Below are 23,848 nucleotides of genomic sequence, written 5' to 3' on the forward strand. Positions count from 1 at the left end.
CATCTTGTCTCCTAGTCTTCATGTAAGTATCTTCATCTAGTCTTCATGTGACTAATCATCATGATGATGTGTAAGTATCTTCATCTAGTCTTCATGTGACTAATCATCATGATGATGTGTAAGTATCTAGTCATTTAGTCTTCATGTCACTAATCATCATGGTGGACCCAGTGTGTAAGTATATAGTCATCTAGTCTTGTAGTCTTCTAGTCATCTAGTCTTCTTGTCTCCTAGTCTTCATGTAAGTATCTTCATCTAGTCTTCATGTGACTAATCATCATGATGATGATACAGTGTGTAAGTATCTAGTCATTTAGTCTTCATGTCACTAATCATCATGGTGGACCCAGTGTGTAAGTATCTAGTCATCTAGTCTTCTAGTCATCTAGTCATCTAGTCTTCTTGTCTCCTAGTCTTCATGTAAGTATCTTCATCTACAAACCCCGTTTGTCTTCATGTGACTAATCATCATGATGATGTGTAAGTATCTAGTCACTAATCATCATGAAACAGGTGCAGAGGAGGGACTATGGCTCCACGTGGACGCCGCCTATGCAGGCTCCGCCTACTTGTGTCCGGAGCTGCGTTGGTCTCTTGAAGGCATCCAGTTTGCAGACTCCTTCGTCTTCAACCCCTCCAAATGGATGATGGTTCACTTCGACTGCACAGCTTTTTGGTGAATCAAGCTCCTTAAAACCACATCCAGCGTTGGGTTTAGGTCTGTAGTGGTCCAGGACTGTAGTTGTCCTATGGAGGCTTGGGTTTAGGTCTGTAGTGGTCCTATGGAGCGTTGGGTTTTGGTCTGTAGTGGTCCTATGGAGGGTTGGGTTTAGGTCTGTAGTGGTCCTATGGAGCGTTGGGTTTAGGTCTGTAGTGGTCCAGGACTGTAGTGGTCCTATGGAGGGTTGGGTTTAGGCCTGTAGTGGTCCTATGGAGCATTGGGTTTAGGTCTGTAGTGGTCCTATGGAGTGTTGGGTTTAGGTCTGTAGTGGTCCTATGGAGTGTTGGGTTTAGGTCTGTAGTGGTCCTATGGAGTGTTGGGTTTAGGTCTGTAGTGGTCCTATGGAGTGTTGGGTTTAGGTCTGTAGTGGTCCTATGGAGTGTTGGGTTTAGGTCTGTAGTGGTCCAGTACTGTAGTGGTCTTATGGAGCGTCGGGTTTAGGTCTGTAGTGGTCCTATGGAGTGTTGGGTTTAGGTCTGTAGTGGTCCAGTACTGTAGTGGTCCTATGGAGGGTTGGGTTTAGGTCTGTAGTGGTCCTATGGAGTGTTGGGTTTAGGTCTGTAGTGGTCCAGTACTGTAGTGGTCTTATGGAGCGTCGGGTTTAGGTCTGTAGTGGTCCTATGGAGCGCAACTTTGCGGTCGCCATAAATATCACACACACACACACACACACACACACACACACACACACACACACACACACACACACACACACACACACACACACACTCTCTCTCTCTCTCTCTCTCTCTCTCTCTCTCTCTCTTGTGTGCTATTAACAATGTGATCAATGTACAGTTGTGGTCAAAAGTGTACGTACACTTGTAAAGAACATCATCTTGATCTTAGGTTGATCTTAAGATCAATATAAGATCAATATAAGATCAATGTAAGATCAATGTAAGATCAATGTAAGATCAATATAAGATCAAAGTAAGATCAATATAAGATCAATATAAGATCAATGTAAGATCAATATAACATCAATATAAGATCAATGTAATATCAATATAAGATCAATATAAGATCAATATAAGATCAATATAAGATCAATGTAAGATCAATATAGGATCAATATAAGATCAATGTAAGATCAATGTAAGATCTATGTAAGATCAATATAAGATCAATGTAAGATCAATGTAAGATCAATGTAAGATCAATATAAGATCAATGTAAGATCAATATAAGATCAATGTAAGATCAATATAAGATCAAAGTAAGATCAATATAAGATCAATATAAGATCAATGTAAGATCAATATAAGATCAATATAAGATCAATGTAATATCAATATAAGATCAATATAAGATCAATATAAGATCAATATAAGATCAATGTAAGATCAATATAGGATCAATATAAGATCAATGTAAGATCAATGTAAGATCAATGTAAGATCAATATAAGATCAATGTAAGATCAATGTAAGATCAATGTAAGATCAATATAAGATCAAAGTAAGATCAATATAGGATCAATATAAGATCAATGTAAGATCAATGTAAGATCAATGTAAGATCAATATAAGATCAATGTAAGATCAATGTAAGATCAATGTAAGATCAATGTAAGATCAATGTAGGATCAATATAAGATCAATATAAGATCAATATAAGATCAATGTAAGATCAATATAAGATCAATATAAGATCAATATAAGATCAATGTAAGATCAATGTAAGATCAATATAAGATCAATGTAGGATCAATATAAGATCAATATAAGATCAATATAAGTCAATGTAAGATCAATATAAGATCAATGTAGGATCAATATAAGATCAATATAAGATCAATATAAGATCAATGTAAGATCAATGTAAGATCAATGTAAGATCAATATAAGATCAATATAAGATCAATGTAAGATCAATGTAAGATCAATATAAGATCAATGTAGGATCAATATAAGATCAATATAAGATCAATATAAGATCAATGTAAGATCAATATAAGATCAATATGAGATCAATATAAGATCAATGTAGGATCAATAATTATTTTAGGAAGAAGCAGAAGTACTGAATAAAAATGAGATGATGAACAATGGAGGAGAGATCAAATGTTGATGTTCTTGTTTCAGGGTGAAGGACAAACTGAAGCTCCAGCAGACGTTTAGTGTGGACCCTGTTTACCTTCGTCACGACAACTCCCAAGTAGCTACTGACTTCATGGTACATCATCAACTTACTACTTTATAGTACATCATCAACATCTTACTACTAACTTTGTTTACCTTCGTCACGACAACTCCCAAGTAGCTACTGACTTCATGGTACATCATCAACTTACTACTTTATAGTACATCATCAACATCTTACTACTAACTTTGTTTACCTTCGTCACGACAACTCCCAAGTAGCTACTGACTTCATGGTACATCATCAACTTACTACTTTATAGTACATCATCAACATCTTACTACTAACTTTGTTTACCTTCGTCACGACAACTCCCAAGTAGCTACTGACTTCATGGTACATCATCAACTTACTACTTTATAGTACATCATCAACATCTTACTACTAACTTTGTTTACCTTCGTCACGACAACTCCCAAGTAGCTACTGACTTCATGGTACATCATCAACTTACTACTTTATAGTGCATCATCAACATCTTACTACTAACTTTGTTTACCTTCGTCACGACAACTCCCAAGTAGCTACTGACTTCATGGTACATCATCAACTTACTACTTTATAGTACATCATCAACATCTTACTACTAACTTTGTTTACCTTTGTCACGAAAACTCCCAAGTAGCCACTGACTTCATGGTACATCATCAACTTACTACTTTATAGTACATCATCAACATCTTACTACTAACTTTGTTTACCTTCGTCACGACAACTCCCAAGTAGCTACTGACTTCATGGTACATCATCAACTTACTACTTTATAGTACATCATCAACATCTTACTACTAACTTTGTTTACCTTCGTCACGACAACTCCCAAGTAGCTACTGACTTCATGGTACATCATCAACTTACTACTTTATAGTACATCATCAACATCTTACTACTAACTTTGTTTACCTTCGTCACGACAACTCCCAAGTAGCTACTGACTTCATGGTACATCATCAACTTACTACTTTATAGTACATCATCAACATCTTACTACTAACTTTGTTTACCTTCGTCACGACAACTCCCAAGTAGCTACTGACTTCATGGTACATCATCAACTTACTACTTTATAGTACATCATCAACATCTTACTACTAACTTTGTTTACCTTCGTCACGACAACTCCCAAGTAGCTACTGACTTCATGGTACATCATCAACTTACTACTTTATAGTGCATCATCAACATCTTACTACTAACTTTGTTTACCTTCGTCACGACAACTCCCAAGTAGCTACTGACTTCATGGTACATCATCAACTTACTACTTTATAGTACATCATCAACATCTTACTACTAACTTTGTTTACCTTCGTCACGAAAACTCCCAAGTAGCCACTGACTTCATGGTACATCATCAACTTACTACTTTATAGTACATCATCAACATCTTACTACTAACTTTGTTTACCTTCGTCACGACAACTCCCAAGTAGCTACTGACTTCATGGTACATCATCAACTTACTACTTTATAGTGCATCATCAACATCTTACTACTAACTTTGTTTACCTTCGTCACGACAACTCCCAAGTAGCTACTGACTTCATGGTACATCATCAACTTACTACTTTATAGTACATCATCAACATCTTACTACTAACTTTGTTTACCTTCGTCACGAAAACTCCCAAGTAGCTACTGACTTCATGGTACATCATCAACTTACTACTTTATAGTACATCATCAACATCTTACTACTAACTTTGTTTACCTTCGTCACGACAACTCCCAAGTAGCTACTGACTTCATGGTACATCATCAACTTACTACTTTATAGTACATCATCAACATCTTACTACTAACTTTGTTTACCTTCGTCACGACAACTCCCAAGTAGCTACTGACTTCATGGTACATCATCAACTTACTACTTTATAGTACATCATCAACATCTTACTACTAACTTTGTTTACCTTCGTCACGAAAACTCCCAAGTAGCTACTGACTTCATGGTACATCATCAACTTACTACTTTATAGTACATCATCAACATCTTACTACTAACTTTGTTTACCTTCGTCACGACAACTCCCAAGTAGCTACTGACTTCATGGTACATCATCAACTTACTACTTTATAGTACATCATCAACATCTTACTACTAACTTTGTTTACCTTCGTCACGACAACTCCCAAGTAGCTACTGACTTCATGGTACATCATCAACTTACTACTTTATAGTACATCATCAACATCTTACTACTAACTTTGTTTACCTTCGTCACGACAACTCCCAAGTAGCTACTGACTTCATGGTACAATCATCAACTTACTACTTTATAGTGCATCATCAACATCTTACTACTAACTTTGTTTACCTTCGTCACGACAACTCCAAGTAGCTACTGACTTCATGGTACATCATCAACTTACTACTTTATAGTACATCATCAACATCTTACTACTAACTTTGTTTACCTTCGTCACGAAAACTCCCAAGTAGCTACTGACTTCATGGTACATCATCAACTTACTACTTTATAGTACATCATCAACATCTTACTACTAACTTTGTTTACCTTCGTCACGACAACTCCCAAGTAGCTACTGACTTCATGGTACAATCATCAACTTACTACTTTATAGTACATCATCAACATCTTACTACTAACTTTGTTTACCTTCGTCACGACAACTCCCAAGTAGCTACTGACTTCATGGTACATCATCAACTTACTACTTTATAGTACATCATCAACATCTTACTACTAACTTTGTTTACCTTCGTCACGAAAACTCCCAAGTAGCCACTGACTTCATGGTACATCATCAACTTACTACTTTTATAGTACATCATCAACATCTTACTACTAACTTTGTTTACCTTCGTCACGACAACTCCCAAGTAGGCTACTGACTTCATGGTACATCATCAACTTACTACTTTATAGTACATCATCAACATCTTACTATTAACTTTGTTTACCTTCGTCACGACAACTCCCAAGTAGCTACTGACTTCATGGTACATCATCAACTTACTACTTTATAGTACATCATCAACATCTTACTACTAACTTTGTTTACCTTCGTCACGACAACTCCCAAAGTAGCTACTGACTTCATGGTACATCATCAACTTACTACTTTATAGTACATCATCAACATCTTACTACTAACTTTGTTTACCTTCGTCACGACAACTCCCCAAGTAGCTACTGACTTCATGGTACATCATCAACTTACTACTTTATAGTACACTCATCAACATCTTACTACTAACTTTGTTTACCTTCGTCACGACAACTCCCAAGTAGCTACTGACTTCATGGTACACTCATCAACTTACTACTTTATAGTACATCATCAAACATCTTACTACTAACTTTGTTTACCTTCGTCACGACAACTCCCAAGTAGCTACTTGACTTCATGGTACATCATCAACTTACTACTTTATAGTAGCATCATCAACATCTTACTACTAACTTTGTTTACCTTCGTCACGACAACTCCCAAGTAGCTACTGACTTCATGGTACATCATCAACTTACTACTTTATAGTACATCATCAACATCTTACTACTAACTTTGTTTACCTTCGTCACGAAAAACTCCCAAGTAGCCACTGACTTCATGGTACATCATCAACTTACTACTTTATAGTACATCATCAACATCTTACTACTAACTTTGTTTACCTTCGTCACGACAACTCCCAAGTAGCTACTGACTTCATGGTACATCATCAACTTACTACTTTTATAGTACATCATCAACATCTTACTACTAACTTTGTTTACCTTCGTCACGACAACTCCCAAGTAGCTACTGACTTCATGGTACATCATCAACTTACTACTTTATAGTACATCATCAACATCTTACTACTAACTTTGTTTACCTTCGTCACGACAACTCCCAAGTAGCTACTGACTTCATGGTACATCATCAACTTACTACTTTATAGTACATCATCAACATCTTACTACTAACTTTGTTTACCTTCGTCACGACAACTCCCAAGTAGCTACTGACTTCATGGTACATCATCAACTTACTACTTTATAGTACATCATCAACATCTTACTACTAACTTTGTTTACCTTCGTCACGACAACTCCCAAGTAGCTACTGACTTCATGGTACATCATCAACTTACTACTTTATAGTGCATCATCAACATCTTACTACTAACTTTGTTTACCTTCGTCACGACAACTCCCAAGTAGCTACTGACTTCATGGTACATCATCAACTTACTACTTTATAGTACATCATCAACATCTTACTACTAACTTTGTTTACCTTCGTCACGAAAACTCCCAAGTAGCCACTGACTTCATGGTACATCATCAACTTACTACTTTATAGTACATCATCAACATCTTACTACTAAACTTTGTTTACCTTCGTCACGACAACTCCCAAGTAGCTACTGACTTCATGGTACATCATCAACTTACTACTTTATAGTGCATCATCAACATCTTACTACTAACTTTGTTTACCTTCGTCACGACAACTCCCAAGTAGCTACTGGACTTCATGGTACATCATCAACTTACTACTTTATAGTACATCATCAACATCTTACTACTAACTTGTTTCCTTCGTCACGAAAACTCCCAAGTAGCTACTGACTTCATGGTACATCATCAACTTACTACTTTATAGTACATCATCAACATCTTACTACTAACTTTGTTTACCTTCGTCACGACAACTCCCAGTAGCTACTGACTTCATGGTACATCATCAACTTACTACTTTATAGTACATCATCAACATCTTACTACTAACTTTGTTTACCTTCGTCACGACAACTCCCAAGTAGCTACTGACTTCATGTACATCATCAACTTACTACTTTATAGTACATCATCAACATCTTACTACTAACTTTGTTTACCTTCGTCACGAAAACTCCCAAGTAGCTACTGACTTCATGGTACATCATCAACTTACTACTTTATAGTACATCATCAACATCTTACTACTAACTTTTGTTTACCTTCGTCACGACAACTCCCAAGTAGCTACTGACTTCATGGTACATCATCAACTTACTACTTTATAGTACATCATCAACATCTTACTACTAACTTTGTTTACCTTCGTCACGACAACTCCCAAGTAGCTACTGACTTCATGGTACATCATCAACTTACTACTTTATAGTACATCATCAACATCTTACTACTAACTTTGTTTACCTTCGTCACGACAACTCCCAAGTAGCTACTGACTTCATGGTACATCATCAACTTACTACTTTATAGTGCATCATCAACATCTTACTACTAACTTTGTTTACCTTCGTCACGACAACTCCCAAGTAGCTACTGACTTCATGGTACATCATCAACTTACTACTTTATAGTACATCATCAACATCTTACTACTAACTTTGTTTACCTTCGTCACGAAAACTCCCAAGTAGCTACTGACTTCATGGTACATCATCAACTTACTACTTTATAGTACATCATCAACATCTTACTACTAACTTTGTTTACCTTCGTCACGACAACTCCCAAGTAGCTACTGACTTCATGGTACATCATCAACTTACTACTTTATAGTACATCATCAACATCTTACTACTAACTTTGTTTACCTTCGTCACGACAACTCCCAAGTAGCTACTGACTTCATGGTACATCATCAACTTACTACTTTATAGTACATCATCAACATCTTACTACTAACTTTGTTTACCTTCGTCACGAAAACTCCCAAGTAGCCACTGACTTCATGGTACATCATCAACTTACTACTTTATAGTACATCATCAACATCTTACTACTAACTTTGTTTACCTTCGTCACGACAACTCCCAAGTAGCTACTGACTTCATGGTACATCATCAACTTACTACTTTATAGTACATCATCAACATCTTACTATTAACTTTGTTTACCTTCGTCACGACAACTCCCAAGTAGCTACTGACTTCATGGTACATCATCAACTTACTACTTTATAGTACATCATCAACATCTTACTACTAACTTTGTTTACCTTCGTCACGACAACTCCCAAGTAGCTACTGACTTCATGGTACATCATCAACTTACTACTTTATAGTACATCATCAACATCTTACTACTAACTTTGTTTACCTTCGTCACGACAACTCCCAAGTAGCTACTGACTTCATGGTACATCATCAACTTACTACTTTATAGTACATCATCAACATCTTACTACTAACTTTGTTTACCTTCGTCACGACAACTCCCAAGTTGCTACTGACTTCATGGTACATCATCAACTTACTACTTTATAGTACATCATCAACATCTTACTACTAACTTTGTTTACCTTCGTCACGAAAACTCCCAAGTAGCTACTGACTTCATGGTACATCATGAACTTACTACTTTATAGTACATCATCAACATCTTACTACTAACTTTGTTTACCTTCGTCACGACAACTCCCAAGTAGCTACTGACTTCATGGTACATCATCAACTTACTACTTTATAGTACATCATCAACATCTTACTACTAACTTTGTTTACCTTCGTCACGACAACTCCCAAGTAGCTACTGACTTCATGGTACATCATCAACTTACTACTTTATAGTACATCATCAACATCTTACTACTAACTTTGTTTACCTTCGTCACGAAAACTCCCAAGTAGCCACTGACTTCATGGTACATCATCAACTTACTACTTTATAGTACATCATCAACATCTTACTACTAACTTTGTTTACCTTCGTCACGAAAACTCCCAAGTAGCTACTGACTTCTTGGTACATCATCAACTTACTACTTTATAGTACATCATCAACATCTTACTACTAACTTTGTTTACCTTCGTCACGACAACTCCCAAGTAGCTACTGACTTCATGGTACATCATCAACTTACTACTTTATAGTACATCATCAACATCTTACTACTAACTTTGTTTACCTTCGTCACGACAACTCCCAAGTAGCTACTGACTTCATGGTACATCATCAACTTACTACTTTATAGTACATCATCAACATCTTACTACTAACTTTGTTTACCTTCGTCACGACAACTCCCAAGTAGCTACTGACTTCATGGTACATCATCAACTTACTACTTTATAGTACACCATCAACATCTTACTACTAACTTTGTTTACCTTCGTCACGAAAACTCCCAAGTAGCTACTGACTTCATGGTACATCATCAACTTACTACTTTATAGCACATCATCAACATCTTACTACTAACTTTGTTTACCTTCGTCACGACAACTCCCAAGTAGCTACTGACTTCATGGTACATCATCAACTTACTACTTTATAGCGCATCATCAACATCTTACTACTAACTTTGTTTACCTTCGTCACGACAACTCCCAAGTAGCTACTGACTTCATGGTACATCATCAACTTACTACTTTATAGTACATCATCAACATCTTACTACTAACTTTGTTTACCTTCGTCACGACAACTCCCAAGTAGCTACTGACTTCATGGTACATCATCAACTTACTACTTTATAGTACATCATCAACATCTTACTACTAACTTTGTTTACCTTCGTCACGAAAACTCCCAAGTAGCTACTGACTTCATGGTACATCATCAACTTACTACTTTATAGTACATCATCAACATCTTACTACTAACTTTGTTTACCTTCGTCACGAAAACTCCCAAGTAGCTACTGACTTCATGGTACATCATCAACTTACTACTTTATAGTACATAATCAACATCTTACTACTAACTTTGTTTACCTTCGTCACGACAACTCCCAAGTAGCTACTGACTTCATGGTACATCATCAACTTACTACTTTATAGTACATCATCAACATCTTACTACTAACTTTGTTTACCTTCGTCACGACAACTCCCAAGTAGCTACTGACTTCATGGTACATCATCAACTTACTACTTTATAGTACATCATCAACATCTTACTACTAACTTTGTTTACCTTCGTCACGAAAACTCCCAAGTAGCCACTGACTTCATGGTACATCATCAACTTACTACTTTATAGTACATCATCAACATCTTACTACTAACTTTGTTTACCTTCGTCACGACAACTCCCAAGTAGCTACTGACTTCATGGTACATCATCAACTTACTACTTTATAGTACATCATCAACATCTTACTACTAACTTTGTTTACCTTCGTCACGACAACTCCCAAGTAGCTACTGACTTCATGGTACATCATCAACTTACTACTTTATAGTACATCATCAACATCTTACTACTAACTTTGTTTACCTTCGTCACGACAACTCCCAAGTAGCTACTGACTTCATGGTACATCATCAACGTACTACTTTATAGTACATCATCAACATCTTACTACTAACTTTGTTTACCTTCGTCACGACAACTCCCAAGTAGCTACTGACTTCATGGTACATCATCAACTTACTACTTTATAGTACATCATCAACATCTTACTACTAACTTTGTTTACCTTCGTCACGACAACTCCCAAGTAGCTACTGACTTCATGGTACATCATCAACTTACTACTTTATAGTACATCATCAACATCTTACTACTAACTTTGTTTACCTTCGTCACGACAACTCCCAAGTAGCTACTGACTTCATGGTACATCATCAACTTACTACTTTATAGTACATCATCAACATCTTACTACTAACTTTGTTTACCTTCGTCACGACAACTCCCAAGTAGCTACTGACTTCATGGTACATCATCAACTTACTACTTTATAGTGCATCATCAACATCTTACTACTAACTTTGTTTACCTTCGTCACGACAACTCCCAAGTAGCTACTGACTTCATGGTACATCATCAACTTACTACTTTATAGTACATCATCAACATCTTACTACTAACTTTATAATACATCAACATCTTACTACTAACTTTGTAGTACATCATCAACATCTTACTACTAACTTTATAATACATCATCAACATCTTACTACTAACTTTGTAGTACATCATCAACATCTTACTACTAACTTTATAGTACATCATTAACATCTTACTGTCTTATTAGTGTCAACATGAAACTGATGTTCTACTTTTCTCTGATCAGAATTGGCAAATTCCTCTCAGTCGTCGTTTCCGATCCCTCAAACTTTGGTTTGTCTTGCGCTCGTTTGGACTGAAGAAGCTGCAGGCACACATCAGACACGTACGTTATCTCCTTTATTATTATGTACTCTACATTATTATGTCATTATTATTATATACTCTATATTATTTTATCATTATTATTATATACTCTATATTATTCTATCATTATTATTATATACTTTACATTATTCTATCATTATTATTATATACTTTACATGATTATGTCATTATTATTATATACATTAAGACATGATGTTGGATGATGACTGTGCACATACATGATGTTGGATGATGACTGTGCACAGAAGACATGATGTTGGATGATGACTGTGCACAGGAGACATGATGTTGGATGATGACTGTGCACATACATGATGTTGGATGATGACTGTGCACATACATGATGTTGGATGATGACTGTGCACATACATGATGTTGGATGATGACTGTGCACATACATGATGTTGGATGATGACTGTGCACAGAAGACATGATGTTGGATGATGACTGTGCACTGAAGACATGATGTTGGATGATGACTGTGCACATACATGATGTTGGATGATGACTGTGCACATACATGATGTTGGATGATGACTGTGCACATACATGATGTTGGATGATGACTGTGCACAGAAGACATGATGTTGGATGATGACTGTGCACAGAAGACATGATGTTGGATGATGACTGTGCACATACATGATGTTGGATGATGACTGTGCACAGAAGACATGATGTTGGATGATGACTGTGCACATACATGATGTTGGATGATGACTGTGCACAGGAGACATGATGTTGGATGATGACTGTGCACATACATGATGTTGGATGATGACTGTGCACTGAAGACATGATGTTGGATGATGACTGTGCACATACATGATGTTGGATGATGACTGTGCACAGAAGACATGATGTTGGATGATGACTGTGCACAGAAGACATGATGTTGGATGATGACTGTGCACATACATGATGTTGGATGATGACTGTGCACATACATGATGTTGGATGATGACTGTGCACATACATGATGTTGGATGATGACTGTGCACATACATGATGTTGGATGATGACTGTGCACATACATGATGTTGGATGATGACTGTGCACCGGAGACATGATGTTGGATGATGACTGTGCACATACATGATGTTGGATGATGACTGTGCACAGAAGACATGATGTTGGATGAAGACTGTGCACAGAAGACATGATGTTGGATGATGACTGTGCACAGAAGACATGATGTTGGATGATGACTGTGCACTGAAGACATGATGTTGGATGATGACTGTGCACATACATGATGTTGGATGATGACTGTGCACAGAAGACATGATGTTGGATGATGACTGTGCACTGAAGACATGATGTTGGATTATGACTGTGCACATACATGATGTTGGATGATGACTGTGCACATACATGATGTTGGATGATGACTGTGCACATACATGATGTTGGATGATGACTGTGCACATACATGATGTTGGATGATGACTGTGCACATACATGATGTTGGATGATGACTGTGCACAGAAGACATGATGTTGGATGATGACTGTGCACTGAAGACATGATGTTGGATGATGACTGTGCACATACATGATGTTGGATGATGACTGTGCACATACATGATGTTGGATGATGACTGTGCACATACATGATGTTGGATGATGACTGTGCACAGAAGACATGATGTTGGATGATGACTGTGCACAGAAGACATGATGTTGGATGATGACTGTGCACATACATGATGTTGGATGATGACTGTGCACAGAAGACATGATGTTGGATGATGACTGTGCACATACATGATGTTGGATGATGACTGTGCACAGGAGACATGATGTTGGATGATGACTGTGCACATACATGATGTTGGATGATGACTGTGCACTGAAGACATGATGTTGGATGATGACTGTGCACATACATGATGTTGGATGATGACTGTGCACAGAAGACATGATGTTGGATGATGACTGTGCACAGAAGACATGATGTTGGATGATGACTGTGCACATACATGATGTTGGATGATGACTGTGCACATACATGATGTTGGATGATGACTGTGCACATACATGATGTTGGATGATGACTGTGCACATACATGATGTTGGATGATGACTGTGCACATACATGATGTTGGATGATGACTGTGCACCGGAGACATGATGTTGGATGATGACTGTGCACATACATGATGTTGGATGATGACTGTGCACAGAAGACATGATGTTGGATGAAGACTGTGCACAGAAGACATGATGTTGGATGATGACTGTGCACAGAAGACATGATGTTGGATGATGACTGTGCACTGAAGACATGATGTTGGATGATGACTGTGCACATACATGATGTTGGATGATGACTGTGCACAGAAGACATGATGTTGGATGATGACTGTGCACTGAAGACATGATGTTGGATTATGACTGTGCACTGAAGACATGATGTTGGATGATGACTGTGCACTGAAGACATGATGTTGGATGATGACTGTGCACTGAAGACATGATGTTGGATGATGACTGTGCACTGAAGACATGATGTTGGATGATGACTGTGCACAGGAGACATGATGTTGGATGATGACTATGCACTGAAGACATGATGTTGGATGATGACTGTGCACTGAAGACATGATGTTGGATGATGACTGTGCACTGAAGACATGATGTTGGATGATGACTGTGCACAGGAGACATGATGTTGGATGATGACTGTGCACAGGAGACATGATGTTGGATTATGACTGTGCACAGGAGACATGATGTTGGATGATGACTGTGCACAGGAGACATGATGTTGGATGATGACTGTGCACTGAAGACATGATGTTGGATGATGACTGTGCACATACATGATGTTGGATGATGACTGTGCACAGGAGACATGATGTTGGATGATGACTGTGCACATACATGATGTTGGATGATGACTGTGCACAGGAGACATGATGTTGGATGATGACTGTGCACTGAAGACATGATGTTGGATGATGACTGTGCACTGAAGACATGATGTTGGATGATGACTGTGCACAGGAGACATGATGTTGGATGATGACTGTGCACTGAAGACATGATGTTGGATGATGACTGTGCACTGAAGACATGATGTTGGATGATGACTGTGCACAGGAGACATGATGTTGGATGATGACTGTGCACAGGAGACATGATGTTGGATGATGACTGTGCACAGGAGACATGATGTTGGATGATGACTGTGCACAGGAGACATGATGTTGGATGATGACTGTGCACTGAAGACATGATGTTGGATGATGACTGTGCACATACATGATGTTGGATGATGACTGTGCACATACATGATGTTGGATGATGACTGTGCACATACATGATGTTGGATGATGACTGTGCACAGGAGACATGATGTTGGATGATGACTGTGCACATACATGATGTTGGATGATGACTGTGCACAGAAGACATGATGTTGGATGAAGACTGTGCACAGAAGACATGATGTTGGATGATGACTGTGCACAGAAGACATGATGTTGGATGATGACTGTGCACTGAAGACATGATGTTGGATGATGACTGTGCACATACATGATGTTGGATGATGACTGTGCACAGAAGACATGATGTTGGATGATGACTGTGCACTGAAGACATGATGTTGGATTATGACTGTGCACTGAAGACATGATGTTGGATGATGACTGTGCACTGAAGACATGATGTTGGATGATGACTGTGCACTGAAGACATGATGTTGGATGATGACTGTGCACTGAAGACATGATGTTGGATGATGACTGTGCACAGGAGACATGATGTTGGATGATGACTATGCACTGAAGACATGATGTTGGATGATGACTGTGCACTGAAGACATGATGTTGGATGATGACTGTGCACTGAAGACATGATGTTGGATGATGACTGTGCACAGGAGACATGATGTTGGATGATGACTGTGCACAGGAGACATGATGTTGGATGATGACTGTGCACAGGAGACATGATGTTGGATGATGACTGTGCACAGGAGACATGATGTTGGATGATGACTGTGCACTGAAGACATGATGTTGGATGATGACTGTGCACATACATGATGTTGGATGATGACTGTGCACATGAGACATGATGTTGGATGATGACTGTGCACATACATGATGTTGGATGATGACTGTGCACAGGAGACATGATGTTGGATGATGACTGTGCACTGAAGACATGATGTTGGATGATGACTGTGCACTGAAGACATGATGTTGGATGATGACTGTGCACAGGAGACATGATGTTGGATGATGACTGTGCACTGAAGACATGATGTTGGATGATGACTGTGCACTGAAGACATGATGTTGGATGATGACTGTGCACAGGAGACATGATGTTGGATGATGACTGTGCACAGGAGACATGATGTTGGATGATGACTGTGCACAGGAGACATGATGTTGGATGATGACTGTGCACAGGAGACATGATGTTGGATGATGACTGTGCACTGAAGACATGATGTTGGATGATGACTGTGCACATACATGATGTTGGATGATGACTGTGCACAGGAGACATGATGTTGGATGATGACTGTGCACATACATGATGTTGGATGATGACTGTGCACAGGAGACATGATGTTGGATGATGACTGTGCACTGAAGACATGATGTTGGATGATGACTGTGCACTGAAGACATGATGTTGGATGATGACTGTGCACAGGAGACATGATGTTGGATGATGACTGTGCACTGAAGACATGATGTTGGATGATGACTGTGCACTGAAGACATGATGTTGGATGATGACTGTGCACTGAAGACATGATGTTGGATGATGACTGTGCACAGGAGACATGATGTTGGATGATGACTGTGCACAGGAGACATGATGTTGGATGATGACTGTGCACAGGAGACATGATGTTGGATGATGACTGTGCACTGAAGACATGATGTTGGATGATGACTGTGCACTGAAGACATGATGTTGGATGATGACTGTGCACAGGAGACATGATGTTGGATGATGACTGTGCACAGGAGACATGATGTTGGATGATGACTGTGCACAGGAGACATGATGTTGGATGATGACTGTGCACAGGAGACATGATGTTGGATGATGACTGTGCACTGAAGACATGATGTTGGATGATGACTGTGCACATACATGATGTTGGATGATGACTGTGCACAGGAGACATGATGTTGGATGATGACTGTGCACATACATGATGTTGGATGATGACTGTGCACAGGAGACATGATGTTGGATGATGACTGTGCACATACATGATGTTGGATGATGACTGTGCACAGGAGACATTATGTTGGATGATTTTGCTGAGGAAGGGTCCAGACCACTTTCTAGACCCGTGTGGTAACCCAGAACAGACTTGTGAACCCTCTCAGGTCCAAAATGGAACTTCAGAGCCTAATAATCCGCACGGGTGTTCCAATATGTTGTGTATGAAAAGTTCCTGTTCAGTGCCCTGATCTTGGACTCTGGCCTCTTCAGGGCATCGACATGGCGAAGCTCCTGGAGTCCCTGATCAGGAGTGAGCCACACTTCGACATTCCTGCCCAGAGACACCTTGGCCTGGTGGTGTTCTGCCTCAAAGTAGGTCCACCAAGTGTTGTACATGAGCTAATCATTGCTGAGGTGTTCCAAGGTCTCAGACACACCTTGTTCTAAGGCCAGTCAATGAATGTTTGAGGAGGTGAAGGACACACTGATTACCTCAAGGATCCTTGGACTCATCAACACTGCCGGTCTTTAACTCCGCTTTCTCTTCTTCCAGGCCGGCAACGCTTTAACCCAGGAACTGCTCCGAAGACTGACCTGTTCCGGGACCATGTACCTCATTCCCGCAGAGGTTCACAGCAAACGCATCCTTCGCTTCACAGTCACCTCCCAGTTCACCACAGCCGACCACATCCGCAGGGACTGGGGGATTATCTCCAAAATAGCTTCTGGTCTCCTAGGTGAGACTGCTGGCCCTGATCAGGTCCAGCTAGGAGCTGGGGTCAAGGCAGATGATGAAGCGACTGAGGAGACCACCCCCAGGATGGACAAAGCCCAAGTGGAGCTTTGGATCGACAAGACTTGGAATCGGTCCAGGAGGCCAATGCGCTCTCTGAGCTGCAACAGCGAGCCCTACGGTTACCTCGGTCTTCGGTGTGGTCACGCCTTTGAGAGCAAGCTGAGCCCTCAGGAGGAAGCGGGTGTCCTCTCCACATCAGGGCCAGCAGGAGGGAAGCAAGCCGTGAAGAAGCTGACCAAGTTCTACAGCGTTCCAAGTTTTTGCAACCAGTGGACACCAGGTAGTCGCCACCACCTTTGCTGCCCCCTCAAAGTGTCTCAGGCTCCCAGACCCTCGTCCTGCCGCAGGTTGACCTGCATCCCTCCTTCTAGTCCCAGCGACTCGTCTACACCAGACCAGACCCTCGTCCTGCCGCAGGTTGACCTGCATCCCTCCTTCTAGTCCCAGCGACTCGTCTACACCAGACCAGACCCTCGTCCTGCCGCAGGTTGACCTGCATCCCTCCTTCTAGTCCCAGCGACTCGTCTACACCAGACCAGACCCTCGTCCTGCCGCAGGTTGACCTGCATCCCTCCTTCTAGTCCCAGCGACTCGTCTACACCAGACCAGACCCTCGTCCTGCCGCATGTTGACCTGCATCCCTCCTTCTAGTCCCAGCGACTCGTCTACACCAGACCAGACCCTCGTCCTGCCGCATGTTGACCTGCATCCCTCCTTCTAGTCCCAGCGACTCGTCTACACCAGACCAGACCCTCGTCCTGCCGCAGGTTGACCTGCATCCCCCCTTCTAGTCCCAGCGACTCGTCTACACCAGACCAGACCCTCGTCCTGCCGCAGGTTGACCTGCATCCCTCCTTCTAGTCCCAGCGACTCGTCTACACCAGACCAGACCCTCGTCCTGCCGCAGGTTGACCTGCATCCCTCCTTCTAGTCCCAGCGACTCGTCTACACCAGACCAGACCCTCGTCCTGCCGCAGGTTGACCTGCATCCCTCCTTCTAGTCCCAGCGACTCGTCTACACCAGACCAGACCCTCGTCCTGCCGCATGTTGACCTGCATCCCTCCTTCTAGTCCCAGCGACTCGTCTACACCAGACCAGACCCTCGTCCTGCCGCATGTTGACCTGCATCCCTCCTTCTAGTCCCAGCGACTCGTCTACACCAGACCAGAACCTCGTCCTGCCGCAGGTTGACCTGCATCCCCCCTTCTAGTCCCAGCGACTCGTCTACACCAGACCAGACCCTCGTCCTGCCGCAGGTTGACCTGCATCCCTCCTTCTAGTCCCAGCGACTCGTCTACACCAGACCAGACCCTCGTCCTGCCGCAGGTTGACCTGCATCCCTCCTTCTAGTCCCAGCGACTCGTCTACACCAGACCAGACCCTCGTCCTGCCGCAGGTTGACCTGCATCCCTCCTTCTAGTCCCAGCGACTCGTCTACACCAGACCAGACCCTCGTCCTGCCGCAGGTTGACCTGCATCCCTCCTTCTAGTCCCAGCGACTCGTCTACACCAGACCAGACCCTCGTCCTGCCGCAGGTTGACCTGCATCCCTCCTTCTAGTCCCAGCGACTCGTCTACACCAGACCAGACCCTCGTCCTGCCGCATGTTGACCTGCATCCCTCCTTCTAGTCCCAGCGACTCGTCTACACCAGACCAGACCCTCGTCCTGCCGCATGTTGACCTGCATCCCTCCTTCTAGTCCCAGCGACTCGTCTACACCAGACCAGACCCTCGTCCTGCCGCAGGTTGACCTGCATCCCCCCTTCTAGTCCCAGCGACTCGTCTACACCAGACCAGACCCTCGTCCTGCCGCAGGTTGACCTGCATCCCTCCTTCTAGTCCCAGCGACTCGTCTACACCAGACCAGACCCTCGTCCTGCCGCAGGTTGACCTGCATCCCTCCTTCTAGTCCCAGCGACTCGTCTACACCAGACCAGACCCTCGTCCTGCCGCAGGTTGACCTGCATCCCTCCTTCTAGTCCCAGCGACTCGTCTACACCAGACCAGACCCTCGTCCTGCCGCATGTTGACCTGCATCCCTCCTTCTAGTCCCAGCGACTCGTCTACACCAGACCAGACCCTCGTCCTGCCGCATGTTGACCTGCATCCCTCCTTCTAGTCCCAGCGACTCGTCTACACCAGACCAGAACCTCGTCCTGCCGCAGGTTGACCTGCATCCCCCCTTCTAGTCCCAGCGACTCGTCTACACCAGACCAGACCCTCGTCCTGCCGCAGGTTGACCTGCATCCCTCCTTCTAGTCCCAGCGACTCGTCTCCACCAGAAGAAAGCAAACTCCTTTGAAGCGGGTGAAAAGATGAGAAAGCAGAAGCTTGAGGAGAAAACTTTATTCCAGACTAAGTTCTTGTTAAAAACTTTATTCCAGACTATGTTCTTGTTGAAGACTTTATTCCAGACTATGTTCTTGTTAAAAACTTTATTCCAGACTATGTTCTTGTTGAAGACTTTATTCCAGACTAACTTCTTGTTGAAAACTTTATTCCAGACTACGTTCTTGTTAAAAACTTTATTCCAGACTATGTTCTTGTTGAAGACTTTATTCCAGACTAACTTCTTGTTGAAGACTTTATTCCAGACTATGTTCTTGTTAAAAACTTTATTCCAGACTATGTTCTTGTTGAAGACTTTATTCCAGACTAACTTCTTGTTGAAAACTTTATTCCAGACTACGTTCTTGTTAAAAACTTTATTCCAGACTATGTTCTTGTTGAAGACTTTATTCCAGACTAACTTCTTGTTGAAGACTTTATTCCAGACTATGTTCTTGTTAAAAACTTTATTCCAGACTATGTTCTTGTTGAAGACTTTATTCCAGACTAACTTCTTGTTGAAAACTTTATTCCAGACTATGTTCTTGTTAAAAACTTTATTCCAGACTATGTTCTTGTTGAAGACTTTATTCCAGACTAACTTCTTGTTGAAAACTTTATTCCAGACTAAGTTCTTGTTAAAAACTTTATTCCAGACTAAATTCTTGTTGAAAACTTTTTTCCAGACTAAATTCTTGTTGAAAACTTTTTTCCAGACTAAGTTCTTGTTGAAAACTTTATTCCAGACTAAATTCTTGTTGAAAACTTTTTTCCAGACTAAGTTCTTGTTGAAAACTTTATTCCAGACTTTATTCCAGACTAAGTTCTTGTTGCATGGCTGAAAAGTGCTCCTGATTGTGAAATAAAGTGAAGCAGATTCACAGTTTGATTCTTCCCTCTTGCACGGACTGGAACAAGTCCTGGGTCAGGGGCACGTAGCCCTTCTGGTCCTCCAGGAAGTACAAGGGCTCCTTGATGAGGGCGAGGTTGAAACCTTCCTCCACCAGCCTCACCTTCATCAGCTTGAAGGTCGCTGTCAGCGACATGGCGTCCTGCACAAGGTCATTCATGTCAGAGAGTTACATCATACAATTCATTAATTAAGTACATCGTCAGCAGCAGCCAATCATTTAATGGATCTAACACAACGTATTTACCTGGATGCGAATAAAGCGAGGTCGGGCGTAGCTGGGAAGGTAACTTTTCACATGCTCATACACCAGCTGGCCATCAAAGTCCATGTTGGCCTTCAGACTCAACGCTGCCATTCCAATCCTGCCCTCATGTCCTGCAACATCAACACAGCACATACACAACATCAACACAGCACATACACAACATCAACACAGCACATGCACAACATCAACACAACATTAACACAGCACATACACAACATCAACACAGCACATACACAACATCAACACAACATCAACACAGCACATACACAACATAACACAGCACATACATAACATCAACACAGCACATACACAACATCAACACAACATCAACACAGCACATACACTACATCAACACAGCACATACACAACATAACACAACATCAACACAGCACATACACAACATCAACACAGCACATACACAACATAAACACAGCACATACACAACATCAACACAACATAAACACAGCACATACACAACATCAACACAGCACATACATAACATCAACACAGCACATACACAACATAAACACAGCACATACACAACATAAACACAACATCAACACAGCACATACACAACATAACACAGCACATACACAACATAACACAGCACATACACAACATCAACACAACATCAACACAGCACATACACAACATCAACACAGCACGTACACAACATGAACACAGCACATACACAACATCAACACATCAACAACACATGAACGGAACATAAACAAACAAAACATTAACAAATAATAACAAAAGATGAACAAAAGATGAACATAACATAAACAAACATAAACACATCCTAAACATGAACAAAGCATGAACAAACAAACGAATAATAAACAAACAAATAAATATAAACAAACAAACAAATCATAAACAAAACATACACTTAAACACATCATTAACATAAACAACATGAACGTAACATAAACAAACAAATCATAAACAAAACATACACTTAAACACATCATTAACATAAACAACATGAACGTAACATAAACAAACAAATTATAAACAAAACATACACTTAAACACTATAAACCAACATGAACGTAACATAAACATAAACAAATTAAACATAAACAAACAAACAAAACATAAACATAAACACATCATAAACAAAACATGAACATAACATAAACAAACATAAAAAAACATAGCAAAACATAAACATAACAAACAAAACATAAACAAAACAATCACAAACAAACCATAAGATAAACATGTCTACAAACAAATAAACTTAAACAAAACATAAACTAACGAAATATAAACATAGACAAAACAAACAAAACATAAACAAATAAACAAACAAAACCTAAACAAAACAAACACACAAAAGATAAACATAAACTAACAGGGGAAAAAACACATCAACATAAACAAAAAAACCTAAACAAAACAAACAAACAAAAGATAAAGTAATGATAAAAGGCTGAAATGCTTGAGCAGGAAGTCAAATGTCAACTTAGGATGTCTGACAAACTTGCAGCAGACACACCTGATGGTTACTGGGCACGCTCACATCTAACATATTAACACACCTGATGGTTACTGGGCACGCTCAGATATAACATATTAAAACACCTAATGGTTACTGGGCACGCTCACATCTAACATATTAAAACACCTGATGGTTACTGGGCACGCTCAGATATAACATATTAACACACCTGATGGTTACTGGGCACGCTCATATCTAACATATTAAAACACCTGATGGTTACTGGGCACGCTCAGATATAACATATTAACACACCTGATGGTTACTGGGCACGCTCATATCTAACATATTAACACACCTGATGGTTACTGGGCACGCTCAGATCTAACATATTAACACACCTGATGGTTACTGGGCACGCTCAGATCAAACATAATAAAACACCTGATGGTTACTGGGCACGCTCAGATCTAACATATTAACACACCTGATGGTTACTGGGCACGCTCAGATCTAACATATTAACACACCTGATGGTTACTGGGCACGCTCAGATCTAACATATTAACACACCTGATGGTTACTGGGCACGCTCAGATCTAACATATTAACACACCTGATGGTTACTGGGCACGCTCAGATCTAACATATTAACACACCTGATGGTTACTGGGCACGCTCAGATCTAACATATTAACACACTTGATGATTACTGGGCATGCTCAGATGTAACATATTAACACACTTGATGATTACTGGGCACGCTCAGATGTAACATATTAACACACTTGATGGTTAATGGGCACACTCAGATCTAACATATTAACACACTTGATGATTACTGGGCACGCTCAGATCTAACATATTAACACACTTGATGATTTCTGAGCACGCTCAGATGTAACATATTAACACACTTGATTACTGGGCACGC

General features: G+C 40.6%; 2 protein-coding genes across 2 annotated transcripts in view; one reads left to right on the forward strand and one right to left on the reverse strand.

Annotated features, from left to right (window-relative positions):
* Positions 1 to 20,260, forward strand: part of LOC133642495 (histidine decarboxylase-like) — a 39,282-nt gene extending 19,022 nt beyond the window's left edge. Inside the window, exons 8-25 of the mRNA XM_062036719.1 lie at positions 514 to 676; positions 2,809 to 2,899; positions 11,855 to 11,953; positions 17,431 to 17,532; positions 17,714 to 18,373; positions 18,421 to 18,513; positions 18,561 to 18,653; positions 18,701 to 18,793; positions 18,841 to 18,933; positions 19,051 to 19,143; positions 19,191 to 19,283; positions 19,331 to 19,423; positions 19,471 to 19,563; positions 19,611 to 19,703; positions 19,751 to 19,843; positions 19,891 to 19,983; positions 20,031 to 20,123; positions 20,171 to 20,260. Of these exons, the coding sequence (XP_061892703.1) occupies positions 514 to 676; positions 2,809 to 2,899; positions 11,855 to 11,953; positions 17,431 to 17,532; positions 17,714 to 18,373; positions 18,421 to 18,513; positions 18,561 to 18,653; positions 18,701 to 18,793; positions 18,841 to 18,933; positions 19,051 to 19,143; positions 19,191 to 19,283; positions 19,331 to 19,423; positions 19,471 to 19,563; positions 19,611 to 19,703; positions 19,751 to 19,843; positions 19,891 to 19,983; positions 20,031 to 20,123; positions 20,171 to 20,260 (2,321 nt within the window). The remainder of the gene's footprint in view (positions 1 to 513; positions 677 to 2,808; positions 2,900 to 11,854; positions 11,954 to 17,430; positions 17,533 to 17,713; positions 18,374 to 18,420; positions 18,514 to 18,560; positions 18,654 to 18,700; positions 18,794 to 18,840; positions 18,934 to 19,050; positions 19,144 to 19,190; positions 19,284 to 19,330; positions 19,424 to 19,470; positions 19,564 to 19,610; positions 19,704 to 19,750; positions 19,844 to 19,890; positions 19,984 to 20,030; positions 20,124 to 20,170) is intronic.
* A 46-nt stretch (positions 20,261 to 20,306) lies between these two features.
* Positions 20,307 to 23,848, reverse strand: part of LOC133664859 (long-chain fatty acid transport protein 2-like) — a 31,013-nt gene continuing 27,471 nt past the window's right edge. Inside the window, exons 9-10 of the mRNA XM_062069836.1 lie at positions 21,444 to 21,574; positions 20,307 to 21,338 (exon numbers count right to left, since the gene is read on the reverse strand). Of these exons, the coding sequence (XP_061925820.1) occupies positions 21,165 to 21,338; positions 21,444 to 21,574 (305 nt within the window). The 3' untranslated portion in view covers positions 20,307 to 21,164. The remainder of the gene's footprint in view (positions 21,339 to 21,443; positions 21,575 to 23,848) is intronic.

Source organism: Entelurus aequoreus, linkage group LG02 (genome assembly GCF_033978785.1).
Source record: "Entelurus aequoreus isolate RoL-2023_Sb linkage group LG02, RoL_Eaeq_v1.1, whole genome shotgun sequence".
Lineage (NCBI taxonomy): Eukaryota > Metazoa > Chordata > Actinopteri > Syngnathiformes > Syngnathidae > Entelurus > Entelurus aequoreus.